The following is a 12,741-nucleotide window of genomic DNA, read 5'->3' as shown; positions in this document are numbered from 1 at the left end:
CTCCTATCTAACCCTGGTTTCAGACACATTTGTTTGAATTTACTGAGGGCATGTTCTGGTGGGTATGGACAGACCTGGAAGGAAGGAAACAAGGATTTATTTTCACTCTGTCATTGGGTCAGCTGTTCACAAATCATTTCCTTTCTGTGTGCTGAGTTGTTGATGTCTGTTTTGGTAATGTGTGCCAGGATGTCCAGAGGAAGCATCTTAAGTGAGGGTGAAGTATAGTAATTATTTCTACTAATGTGTAGTATTTATTTGGGATTCAGGTCATAAGGGGCTTTAGCAGAGCTGCAGCTTTGTAGGCAAGTGTAGCAGTTACCCATATATGATCTGACCTGTTTCTGTATCTAACTACATTTAGTCTGTTCAGGGTTGCTTGATACAAGTTGCTGGCTGGTATATGGGGGGCGTTAGCAGAGGAGGAAGAGATCAAAGAGATCATCCGTTGTAGTTTCACTCAGATTAGAAAATGTGAAAATGTACCCAGTAATTGCCTATACTTTCTACAGATATTTCGTCCCTAATGCAGTAATGGGAACTGGTTATTTTTGCTTACTATTTTGCAGCTTGTGACCCATTGCAATAGTGCTTAGAAAATGATGTGCAGTAAGCAGCTGAAACATTGAAAAGCGTTGTTCCTGTCCTGCCTGTAGATTTGGGTCTAGAACAGCAATTTTAGCTATATTTTCCAAGAAGCTCAGAGGCTGATTTTGTAACTGCTGAGTTATAAAATCCTTCTCTTCCTAACTCGGAGTGTTGAGTACAAGGCATAATGTGAACTCCAAATGCTTTCGCTTCTCAGCTTTCTCATCTGCGACAATAATTCTCCACTTGCGGGTCTGTCTTGCTCAGCTCAGATGGCCCTCATAAATGTGTGAGGACAGTGCTCGGCTTTATAGAGGTTTGGTGTTGTCCTTAAAAACAAGGTCAAGGAACAAATTCCCAGGCTCACTGTAAAGACAAACAGTGCTGGAAATATGTGGACTAGATATCCAAAAGTCTTAGAAGTACTGTGAAAAGGATAGTCTCCTACTGTGTGTGAATAGTCTTCAGCTGAAGACAAGTCCAGCTTCAAGGAAAACTTGTAAATATTCCGTTTGAATCCCCATATTAAATCCCATGCTTCTAAAACAGATGTGACTTGTTTTTTCCCTGAACAACAGTGTCCCATATGGCATTGTCTGGGATATTAGCACTAATGAAATCATTCATTCTTGATAAGCTCTTCACTTATCTTTGTCTTAAATGCTGCTTGTCTTTTGCTATTTAGGAACTAATAAAATGTACTTCCTCAGGTTGCATACATAAGAAATTTTTTGAGTGATTTATACATTAAGAGTAAGCTTGCTTGTTTGTAGTTCCCCTGCTGTGATGTGTGTAGGAAGATGACGATGTTCTGAATAACATACATACACATTTAAGTTGCTCTTTGAAGTGTTTGTGAGTCTTGAGTGTGTGCTCATCTGAAGGGTGAACTTTCCATAAGGAGGAAATTACATTGTTTGTTACTGAGTCTAATGGTGCAAGGCTAATGGGGAAGGAACAGATATGTTTTGTCTGATAAAAAGCTGCTTCACCTTCATATCTCCTTCCATCAGAAAAAGTGTCTAGCATTATAGAGCCATGGCTCTACGAAGAAAAACTTACAGTTTTTTAAGAAGGAACAGTATACGGGCAAAGTTGTAGAGGTCAGTCTAGAGCACCTTTCATGTGTGTCTTACAGCATATATGGAATCAATTCCAATATCAAAGATGCTTCATAATGTCATTTGTCACAAAATAGAAGGATTTTAATACGTGGTGTTCTTTTACCTGGACCCTTCTCTGTGTTCTGCCAGTAGTCTGGCCAGCAGAAGGCATTAATTTCACTGCTTTAGCTAATGAAAGTGTCTGCTTGCTTATATTCTTCCTTGTGGAATTTATGGCAGTATTACCAGAATTAGCAAATAAATGAAATGCGTAACTAATACTTTTTTCTTTGAATTTGTGTTTTGTAGCTGGTGCCACATATATATTTGGGAAGAGTGGAGGTCTCATCCTGTACACCTGGCCCGCTAATGACAGACCGAGCACAAGGACAGACCGTCTTGCTGTAGGCTTCAGCACAACAGTGAAGGATGGCATTCTTGTTCGGATTGACAGTGCCCCTGGGCTTGGAGATTTTCTGCAGCTGCACATAGTGAGTATAGATAGGCCCATGTCCATGACAGACATGGGTTTCTGTTAATTGAAAATGCATTTGAAGAAAACTACTACTCTAAAATAGTATGTGTATTCTGCACTCTCCATATCTTCAAATTAACCTGCCTTAGGTAGTTCTTTAGGATTTTATTGAATTGCTGAATGGGATGAACATTACTGAATGAGATGAATCCAAAACTTGATGCCAGAAGAAATTGGAAAGGGGCCAAGACACACACACAAGTAAACAAAAAACAACAGCAAAAAAAAGCCTTATGAGATTCAGTAGCAGTAGGGTTTATTAAAAAAGTGTTGATCTGCTGTGGTTTATGCACAGTCTTGAATACAGCTGAATTTATGGTGGAGAGTATTATTTTTCTCGGAAGGCAAGGAATTAAATGGAGTGATAGGGATGTGGTGTTTTTTTTTTCTCTCACTGAGAAAATTAAGTGAAAACTGACAGATACTCAAGCTGATATAACTGCTTTCTTTAGTGGGATAACTCAGAATAAGAATTTCATGTTTTAGCAAAACATGGCTTCGCAAGAAGAAAATAGTCTTTTTTGTGAAAGCAAATACTAATAAGGAAACTTGAGTGAACATGGATTTAAGGAGAGTCAAATTGTTTGAGAAAATGAGAACACTAGAACTGGAAATTTTTGGAGTTTGTTATTGCATGTGGCGCTCTGGGAGGAGAAGAGTTGGTTTGCTTTCTTTTCACTTGCAAACAAAGTAGCAAAGAGGTTTACTGGAGGTAGAAGCTGGTAAGGTTACTCCATGCTCAGATTATTTCCAATGTTTATGCGTTAATTCATAGTGGAATGGGCCATTTGCAGGTTCTGAATGAGCTGGAGAGTTGTTGACATTTCACAGAAAACTGCTGCTGCCATGTTCAGAATTATGTTGAAGAACTGGATATGTTGCAGGGTGGTTCTGAAATAAGAGTCAGGGCTAGAACTCATTGTCAGCATTTTAAGTGGGTTTATTTTGAATGTTGTAAAATGCAGATTTCTTTGAATGGGTTAGAATATGGTCTTGAGCCATTAGACTGTCACCAATTCTGGTTTCTTTCTTTTTGTGATATATCTAAATATTTAGTTTGTGTTTTGTGCTGGAATGAAAGCAAGATCAAATCCCGGCATTTTTTAAAAGGAAAACACTTCTGCTTGCTTTCTTAAAAACAAAACAGAACTAAAGAATACTTTGTAGAAGTGAACAATGCTAAACCTAGTGGATTGGAATTCTGTAACGTACATTAAGCAAAAGTTGGATATGTTTGAGCAAGAGATTGTATGATCTTGAAATGCTATAATACAACATGTGGAGAGCAGTATGCTTGGCATGTAAGAAGTGCAGAGATATGAGTTTATTCAGTCTTAGGAAAAGAAGTCTAAGGATGGGATCCTGTTGCTTTTGGCGACTAATGGGATGTTGCAGAGAAAACAGAAATTAGGCTTTTTGTGGTAGTCAGTGGAAGGAACAGGCAAAATGGACAGAAATGCCAGAAAGGAAATTTTAGTCCTGCATTAAGAACTTTCACAATGAGTCTTTTCAGCGTTAATGATGAAAGCATGTAGTTTTTCTCTATATGTGGGTCTTGAATATTCTCAACTCTACCATTAAAAATGAGTCTCACTGATGTTGCTTTTGTTTTTATTTTATTTTTTTAGCTAATTTTGCTGGATGGTTTGAAACAAGCAACACAAATTGAACCCGAGCTCTAAGCATTCATTGAAAAAAAGTTAAATTCATAACTTTCTCTTTCCAGTTGCTTTTGGAAAGGAAAGGAATGAAAGTTTTTCTGCTTTCTTCCTATATATTTTGCTCAAACTACTCTGAATGGCATGTTGCTAGTTTTGGATATCTAAATCAATGTTATTAGTTGTGGTTTATATTAATGCTAAAAGTTCTGTTGACTGTTTCCTGTGTAGTTTGGCCAATTTTATCACTGAAGATGTTCACTATTAGCAAATTTCCTGTATTAATAGTGGGCAGGCCTCTTCTTCTGGGCCCTTGCTAGATGTTCCAGTCATACTTCCCTAGGTGTTCTATTGGTGATAAGAGGTGAAAAAAAGCCACCTGGTGATCATTGTTTTCTAATGTGCTTCACTAAACTAAAATTTAATCCACAAGTCATAGAGTAGGCTATGGTTTATCAATATCTGATACTATTTTAAAGATTGTAAGTGTGGCTCATACTCTGCTAAGATTTTATAATAGTATGCCTGCTTTTTGAATACCATATATGTTCTGGAGTGTTCATTATACTTTCTTTCTATTTATAAAGTTCAAATTTTAAAAGATAATTTATGAACAAGTTGCATATTTGCTTGTCTTATTTATGGTTGTTTTGTTTGGCTCATTTTTTAATTATGAGTCTTCTGTGTACTGTGAAAATTTATTGACTAAGGCGTCAGTTTTATATGACAAAAAATTGCAGCCTCTGAAATGATTTTCTCTCCTGATTTACAATGAAGTATAAACTGGCAGCCATGCAAAAATGGATGCCATACCATCCAGATTGATATCATACATGAAGCACGAGGTATTTGTGTGAACAGACTGTAGCACATAGAATAAGTGTTGCTATAGAATCAAATCCCTTATGAATGTTTTTTTCTTTTATACACGAGTCATTTGTAGCACTAGTTCCAAACACGTTGCTTTTCACAATGAGTGCTTAGAAGACTACATGAATGAGTTCTGGTTGAATGTTTCTGTATGTTCATTCACCTACAGTAGCTCACTTCTTTTGTGATTTCCGACCTGCAGATATCTTTGTAGAGATCAAATGGGGAGAGGAAGACAGCTGCAGGTGATGATGGTGATCATTCTTGTAATGGCTATATATAGAGAAATTACCCATCCATTTACACTGCTGGTTTATTCTGCAGTCTCAGTTCAATGTGTTTGTAAACGGTCTTCTCACTTCTGCTTTTCGGACTGGTCCTGTGAGTCTCGTCCAGTTTCTGGGTTGCGTGTAAAATGTAAACTCTAGATTCTGGCAAACATGTTAGTGATTTGGGGAGTTTTGCTTCAGTAGACCCAAGCTAATGGGGATCCATCATTCAGCAGCAAGCTGCATCTTAAAGCTACAGGATTTGATGAACATGCTGATTCTTAAGCAATAAGAAAGTCTTCCCTAAGTTAGAGATGGCAGTGCTAAATGAGAATAATTATAAATGGAAGAAAATCTATGTGTACTTTTGATCAAATTTGTTCAGGTATACTGTGTTTGGCCAAAGCCTGTATTTGTGTTTTTATGGTTCTAGACAATTCTGTCTACTCAGTACAAAGTCTCCTGGAGACTCCCTCCAAAACTGCAGTGCTATGTCATCTGAGTAGACATAAAAGAAGCAGAAGAGTTGGAATCAGAAGAATAGCTACAAAGTGTATGATGTGCCAAATATCTTAAGGTCTAGACTGAAATAACAGAAGCAAAATATAATAGCGGTTGGTGTTTTACTTTTCTATAACCAAAATCACCTTGATGCAAAATATTTCAGCCTTTCTTAGGCCAAATTCAGAGTATGCTTTAAAAGGGTTTCATTTTTATACCAAAGAAAGTAGGATAAGAGAGTTTCATTAAGATTAGCCTGTTTTATTTGACAGGCAGTTTATCAATGGAGGCTATAAACCGTGAAAAATGTGGGTGATCTGCTTTGGTCTCCTGTCTTGTGTTTTGCTTTTTTTAGCTGCCTTTACATTCTTTACAGTTATCACTTAATGTGTGTGTTTCACTATGTTAGACCTCTTTTCTTATTCTTCTATAGAACTTTGAGTTTGAGTTTGATTTTTGTGAATACAAATAATTTCACATGGTACCTTGATCTTGTTTACATTGTACGTTCAGAGTAGGGCTATTATTCTTGCTCTTTCCAGTATAGAATAAGTCTTTGAGTTTATTACAAGATTGGGGTGGCAGTATTGTCCCCTACCAACAATGGGTAATTTAGGAGATTAACAAGCTTTGAGCTATTGCATCACAAACAAGTTCTGAAGACCTCACAGAGCACATATCACAAGTGTTTACCTCCTTTCTGTAGTTATTTGTATTAATAAATATAAGTTGTAACTCATGTCTTCCTTTTTGCTTAGGATGGCAGTCATCTTCAGCTGGTGCTTGCATCTTAATTGCACTCCATCTTTATGTTGATCACAAGAAGATAAATGAATCTGTGTTAATCAACATTGAAGCAAATTAACAGCATGCATACAGTCATGTACTACTTTTCCTTAGACAGAAAAGTAATTTCTAGTTAATGACTTGTAAATTTTTAGATTGCTTGAGCTTGTTTGCAGGAAGACAAAACTGCCCAGACTTCTGGCTTCTCTGGACAAGGGGGGAAATAGCTGAAAAAAAAAAAAGTGAAATTTAAGTCACAAAACCAAAGAAAGTAAGCAGAAGACCAGTGTATTGGTAGTATGGATAACAAAGATGTTTCCTTATAAAAAAGCCTACCCAAAGGCATAACAGGCATTCCATTGAGAGATGCAAATCCATTTGCTGTCTCTGTATAACAAGGTGTAGTGCACGGTGAATGAATAAATTTCTTGGGTCTTGGAATGTATTACAATTGACTTTTTTAATGTCTATCACAATATGTTTAGTGCACATGATTTGTTATTGAAGATATTTGACTGATAGTAAAATTGCCCTAAAGACTAATTTTAAGTTGAAAGACAAATCTCAATAAATTTCAAAGTCAATGAGTAGGTGTCCTGGGTTCAGCTGTAGCAGTCCTTTTTCTCTTTCTTACTAGTTGGTGCAGTGCTTTGTTTTTGACTTTAGTCTGAGAACAATGCTGATAAGACACCTGTGTTTTTAGTCGTTACTAAGTAATGTTTACTCCAATCAAGGACTTTTTCAGTCTTATGCTCTGCCAGTGAGGAGGGACACAGGAAGCTGGGAGGAAGCAGAGACAGGATAAGTAACTGGGTCAACCTGTCATGCATATTCTTTTCCTGGAAGAGGGCCTCTGTTCCTGACCAAGTACTTTGAAAATACTTAATGTACAAAAGGGTTACTATATGCAGATCATTCACACAAAAAATTGAGCATAAAATAACTGCTTGCCAGGTTATGTCAGGTTTATAGAATAGAAAAACCCATGGCAAATATGACTTCAGCATCATTATTTTGCTTGAGAGAGGCTGTACTGAATGAGCCTCAAATCATTGCACATCAGTGGCTGTTTTGTCAGCTAGTGTAAAATTGCCAGAGTGCCTGACATTTATTTATTTATTTGTTTATTTGTTTATTTACTTATTTATTTATATGGAATCTTTCTATTTAAACACTCACAAATCCTAACCCAAAATGTCCTCAGTCTTTTCCTGTCCTTTTCTAAACTTTTTGGGTATATGAAGTCCCATGTGTTTGTGCATGCTGCATTTATTGTTCCCTAGAGCATGGAAGAATTAGTAAAGGAAAACTAATTTGAAGAAAGAAAATGGGCCTTCAGTTTTCAAGCCAGCTTTAAAACATGTTGTTGTTACTTCTGTTTTTATCTTGAAAAAATGTTTAAAAATGCATTTTTAATATATTTGAACTAGTTCACATTATGCATAAGAATGGTCCATCTACTTTATCTACTAGCTTTTGGGAAAGAGTGTGGTAGGAGATCATGAGTTAAGACTAAACGTTTGAAGGTTTCTCATCCAAGCATGCCTGTTCATGGCTAGCACAATTTGGCACTATGCCCCATCAAGTTATCACAATGACCAATGACCTTTTGAGCTTCAGTCCCTGCTTAGTTGCCCGTGTCTGTACAAGGTGTACGAATGCATATACGTAGCTAGGAAATAGCATGCTGATGTCCTGTGGCTAAAGATGATGAATTTTAGATCCCTAACTCCATTCAGGCAGCTTGGAAGCTCAGTGCTTTGATACAGGGATTCTCTAACACTTCACTCACTGACAGTTTTGCATAGATCCGGTACCTTTTGCTGTTATTGAAGGTTGTGAATCTGATTGATGAGGAAGATGAGGAAGAAAGAACTGTGAGAGCGTGTTAGCATGAATGGTAAAATTGCCAGTTGGCCCACAGGTTAGCCTGATTAGAGTCACAAATCTGAAAATAATCTCAGGACTTTGCAGAACAGCAGAGTTCATCTGGGCAATGGAGAGTGAAAGTTAAGAATTTAAGGAGATGGAAGAAGAATGAATGAGAAGTTACATGGGTGATTTTGTGAAACCTGTCTTAAAGATATGGGTAACTAAATATACTACCTTTGCTGATTTAAAAGAGTGCTTTACTGCATCATCAACGAAAACAGACTTCTACTAAGTTGATGATGGTATGGAATAGTGGGCAGAAATAGCAGCATTTTTTCAGAATACACTCCTGACCATTTTGGTGTTGTACACCTTGCAAAGTTAGGCCGTAGCACTTTAGGGTGAAGTGCGAAAATAAAAAATATGCTCTTAATCAGAAGGAAAAATCTTAATGGGCTTACTTAGGAGAGAGATTGATCCCTCAGTTCATAGCTTCTGTTGAAAGTACGTTCTGAAGCTTGAAACTTGTTTAATTTGTCAGCATTTGTCTTAGGATTTGTTTTGGCTCTGTGAATTGCTGTTAGGTGTTAAATGATCAAATTTCAGAGTATCTCACAGTATCTATCCAAATACCCTGCATGGCAATTAATATTATGTTACTGCTCGGTCTTGTGCACCCTATAAACAAGTACTGTGTTTACTACTGTTTATTATTTATTTTGCTCTCTCCCGTGCTTATAATGTTTTTGTAGAATATGTCATATAGGGCCATATTATATATCATAACTTCAGTAAAATGAGTTGAATTGCACTTACTGTTTTGCAGTGCTTCACATTTCAGAACTAATAACTGGGATTTTCACATTTTATGATGGTTTTGTCAATGATTGAATAAATGAGGAAATAGTGTGACTTCTTTACATGCTGAGTAAATTTAGATTTTGCATCTTATAGTTTGTCCTGGTTTTAACTGGTACTTAGTGGCTGGCTGGGGTTAAACCACACAATGTTTTTTTAACTTTTCATAATATATGTAAAGGAGTGAAGTAGTATGGTAGTGGTTTGGTTTGGTTTGGTTTGGTTTGGTTTGGTTTTGTCTGCCTCATCAGAGAAAGAAACCCAGACAATTCCCAGTGAATTTCATTTCTTGAAACAACCAGGATCTGAAGAAGAAAAGTGTGAAGCTTTTAGTGTTCATTCTAAAAGATAAAAAAAATCGTCTGTGTTTATAGACTCTAACAATTGGCAATATAGATTTTTTTGTCCTTTACAAGAACAAATTTACAAGCTTACTCAGACCAACCCATTTTACTTTTGTATGCTTGGATAAATTGCACTAACAGATTCTAAGTTAAATCTGTTTGTAATTAAAGCCTTTATCACCTTCTGTATGGTTTCATTAAAAATGTAAAATAGAATTCTTGGTCTTCATGTAAATAGATAGAAGCAGCATCCGATAATAACTCACTGCACATTCAGACATACTTAGTACGACTCAAAAGCAATTAAACAAGGGCAATTGTCAGTTTAATTTACCCCTGCTTGGAATCTGATGTAACCTTCTCATCAAAGGTTAACAACTGTTTGGTACTACAGCAGCTAGAGCGAAATGAATTGCTTCTCTATTAGGCTTCCAGGAAGAACATCTTAAGCAGGGACATATTGCTGAATGTAACTAGAAAACTATAAACTTGATCTAATCCAAACAATGTTGCACATTGCTTGCACTATGATTTTAATTTTAGAGGATTTCAAAACTCAGTGCAGGGAAAAGATAACTTGAGCACTGCTATGCAGCTGACTGAGATGAAAATCAGCTGTTCTAGAGAACATAGAAGACTGGTCCTGCATACTTTTATGTGGGAAATGAAAGGCAATGTTGTCTTTTCCTATTTTAACAGGACACTGCAGGCACAATTTTGAGGAGAAAGTGGATGAGCTGGACTTTGGCTAGAGCTCTAAAGTCTGAATTCTTGTGAGTTTCTGTGACCACAAGTTTTCAAGAAAGGGGCACAGTTCTTATTCAGAAACATTGCCTTAACACTTATAATGCCTAAAACATATATGTGCATATAACTTTAAAACAGCTATACAGTCACAATACATCACACTATCTCTTTGAAAGTTAGACATGAACATGAGGCTTTAGAGATTAAGTGATGTAACTAAGCTGTTCCCTCAAAATTGGAGCTGGCTGGCTTTGAATGTTCATCATCTTTTTAAATCACAAGGCTTCTGAGTGCTTCCTTTATTCATCCTGAGAGAGTGGTTCAATACCAACAGCTGGGGGAGGGTAGTGCACTAGTAAGGCTGCTGTGGCCAACATCTGCTGCTATTGCTCAGACACCTGAGGACAGAATTAACAGCAGCAGGCAGTGTGGTGTGGTTTTTGTTGTTCTTGCTTTTGTTTTTTCTTTTCTCTATTTAAATGCTGATGGGACCTGAACTTGCTTAGCTTGTGTATTGTTAGGATCCAGGCTGAAGTGGTATTATTTGTGCTAATAAGCCTCCCCCATTAGTTAACCTTTCAGTACATAAAGCATGATTGAACTGAAGGCTTGCTGCTGGTTTGAAAGGTTTTAATGTTAAATACATGATACAGGCATTTTCCTTTTCCATCTCCTTATGTAAAAGAAGTGGGATGGGGGAGACTGCAAACTCATAGCCTGAAATGCAGCTGAAGTAAAACTTATGTAGTGTGAAAACTCTCATAAATATCTTGGCATATCTTTTTTTCTGCTACATTTAAATTCCTGGTGCTTTGTTTGAGCAATCTGCATCCTACAGAAAGAAACTGAATGCCTCATATAACTGGTATAATTAGGGCCAGTGTAAAGTGTCAGCTGAGCATGTTTCACCTGTACCACATATATTACTAGCTTTGGCTGTCCAAATTTACTTTCAGTGCTCTCAGCCCCTGTTTTAGCCTGTTCTTTGTTCTTGTCAATTACTGATGTCAGGAGTATGGTTTCTGGAAGATGGGTAATAGAAATCATTAACCATGACAAAGAAAAGTATCTTATACTGACTCAGGCTGCCTTTGCTATCTTATCATGTCTCTCTTATTCTATTATTTTTAGACAATCTCTTTTGAAAGCCAGTACCACATACAGGATTTCAAGTTTTGAGTCCTTTAAAACTCTTTAGCATGATGCTGCTCAGCCTTAAAGGGATGGTGGGATTAATCAGTTCTGTGGGAACCATATCATGTTTCTAATATACTATAAAGAGCTCTAGGAAAGAGAACCTCTAACTTTGCAGGCATTTTCCACTTGTTTACAGGGAAAGGATCTGTTCTGTGTCTTTGGGTGCATTGCTAAAATAATTTTTACAAACATTCTTATTATCTGCAGGCTGTTCTTTCATAGTTGGTATATTGCATTGCAAGTATATTTAAAGAGACTAGGCCCCCAGTAAGCAATGATCTTTTGGTAAAACTCAGGTAGGCAACACAGGCTGCAGCACTGCAGGTTTGAAGTAAATGTATCTCCACAACAGAACAGAATGGTTAATACAGCCTTTCAATAGTAGCAACTGGATTTACTTGTATAATGAGTTGGGCAACACGTGGAAAAAAATTCGGGATTCAATGAAAGGTATTTAAGCTATGCAAGCTGGGGAGAGAGGGGGTGTGGTGTCAAGGAGAAGTAGGAATTCACTGTGGGTGCTGTTTTCTTGGTGGTGTTATACCAGTATTCTGAAGAATTGGTCAGGAAAGGTTATTTCAAGAGGAAAGTCTGAGCATGTTGAGTGTGAAGCTTATACCCTGCAACATCCAGCATCTTGGGGAGTGTGGTGAGACTGTCAGCACCTTTCTGCAGAGAAGTTTTACAGAATTATTGCGTTCTATCACTGCTGGCTTGATTTTGCACACTTACAGTTTTGGGAGGGTTTTACAAGAGGATGTAGTCCATTGTTCTGTTATACTGAACAGATTTTTCTGTGATGTATTAAAAATCTAACTGTACTGGTTCTGCCTAGTTGTTAGGATATTTTTCTTCTTGTATTTATTACTTTGAAGAACTTCAATGTCCGTACATGTGTGAGTCTTCTCCATTTCCTTCAATGCAGAAATGCAGTTCTTACTGTATCAGAGAGGACATCATGTGTTATGTAGTCTGGAGCCTTGCAATATGTAGTCTGGAGCCTTGCAGTGATTTCTAAAGTGGTGGTTAATGGGCTTGTGGAATTGTGAATAGAGAATGGTAATTCTGTCCTTTGAAATATTTGAAAAGACATCACCTGTAATGTGAGCAGCTGCAATGAAGGATGATCATTGTAATTTGAGGACAGAGGGTGGTACCTTGTTGCATGCAATTTTGAAGCACTGCATCTGATATTGGTCCACTTCACCCATGTTTTAATATGCCTTGATCAGTTGCACAATACATTTCATGTTTGCCTTACTCCTATCACTCTCCTCTCACAAGAGCTATTTGTTAGCAGACTCATTTAATTTCCTCAGTGAATCATAAAATCATAGAATAGTTAAGGTTAGAAAGGACCTCAAGATCATCCAGTTCCAATCCCCCTGCCATGGGCAGTGACACCTCACGCTA

The 12,741-nt window shown here is 37.2% G+C and overlaps 1 protein-coding gene across 12 annotated transcripts in view; it reads left to right on the top strand.

The window, feature by feature from the left end:
- Positions 1-12,741, top strand: part of NRXN3 (neurexin 3) — an 894,623-nt gene that overhangs the window by 633,317 nt on the left and 248,565 nt on the right. For all 12 annotated transcript variants that reach the window (XM_065685949.1, XM_065685942.1, XM_065685943.1 and 9 more), the window contains one exon: positions 2,001-2,182. In XM_065685949.1, the coding sequence (XP_065542021.1) occupies positions 2,001-2,182 (182 nt within the window). The remainder of the gene's footprint in view (positions 1-2,000; positions 2,183-12,741) is intronic.

Source organism: Lathamus discolor, chromosome 6 (assembly GCF_037157495.1).
Source record: "Lathamus discolor isolate bLatDis1 chromosome 6, bLatDis1.hap1, whole genome shotgun sequence".
Lineage (NCBI taxonomy): Eukaryota > Metazoa > Chordata > Aves > Psittaciformes > Psittacidae > Lathamus > Lathamus discolor.
This window is presented reverse-complemented; position numbering and strand designations above follow the sequence as displayed.